The sequence below is a fragment of the Harmonia axyridis genome, chromosome 1 (assembly GCF_914767665.1).
Source record: "Harmonia axyridis chromosome 1, icHarAxyr1.1, whole genome shotgun sequence".
NCBI lineage: Eukaryota > Metazoa > Arthropoda > Insecta > Coleoptera > Coccinellidae > Harmonia > Harmonia axyridis.
In genome coordinates, this window is record NC_059501.1 from 34,826,621 (window position 1) to 34,827,528 (window position 908).

General features: G+C 36.3%; 1 protein-coding gene across 1 annotated transcript; it reads left to right on the forward strand.

Annotated features, from left to right (window-relative positions):
* Window positions 1-346: 346 nt before the first annotated feature.
* LOC123686100 (60S acidic ribosomal protein P2-like) lies at window positions 347-613 on the forward strand. Its single transcript, XM_045626117.1, has one exon. It carries the CDS (start codon window positions 347-349, stop codon window positions 611-613), a length of 267 nt encoding a protein of 88 aa, XP_045482073.1.
* Window positions 614-908: the final 295 nt, after the last annotated feature.

Consider the following 908-nt stretch of genomic DNA (forward strand, 5'->3'; position numbering starts at 1 on the left):
CTCAAGTTTGTCGATACTGTCGACTCCCAAACGTTCAGTCCTATTCTGTAACTTCAAATCGAATAGAAATGGTATGGATCGAATAGAAATTCACCGGTATTGTTACAAATTGGTATTCTGTAACTCAAGTAGAATTAATATAGACATCAATTACGATTTACGAATTACATTGGGTGATAGAAGAAGAATTGAATACAGAATACCGCGATAGAGTGAAACATTTCGATTTCTCAGATTACGATCTGTTTCGTTCGTTTCTATTCGAGTTACAGAATAGGTCTGATTATTCCATTCTATTTCATCTCTCGATTGCAGTTGTACTCGTTTCGGGTCGAACGGTTTTTAAATGCATTATGTGGCAGCTTACCTTTTGGCACTTATGGTGGAAAAATTAATGCATTTGCTTCAGATTTGGATATTGAGCTCTGTTGGTATTGAATGCGACCAAAGTAAGATCAAAAAAATTATTGTAGAGCAGAATGGAAAGGACCTTGTTGAAGTAATTGCCCATGGGCTGTGTAAACTAACGAGTGTACCTTCCGGTGGTACTGTTGCTGCAGCTCTAGCTGCTGAAGAAAAGAAAGAAGGAAAGAAGATGGAAGAATCTGCATAATTCGAGTCTCTTCGAATAAGCTTAAGAACAATTAGGTTTTCAAGATTTTAAATAAAAAAATATTGAACCAATAGCATTAGTAAAATGATTATCACCCAGGTACTTCAAAGGTTTATTGCAGTGGTCAGAAATTAATCAGTTTTATAGGAATATCTATATGATTTATGGAATACAAAAATAGTATATAACATTACTAGCAAGGTAAGAGGGTTTTTACTGGCGAATGGAGGATATAATTGACGAGCCGCAGGCGAGTCAGTTACCTCCTTGAGCCAGTAAAACCCGTTACCTTGCG

Bases quoted from the DNA above. Each gene is read 5' to 3' on its own strand.
- LOC123686100 (XM_045626117.1), top strand. From the start codon at position 347: ATGCATTATGTGGCAGCTTACCTTTTGGCACTTATGGTGGAAAAATTA.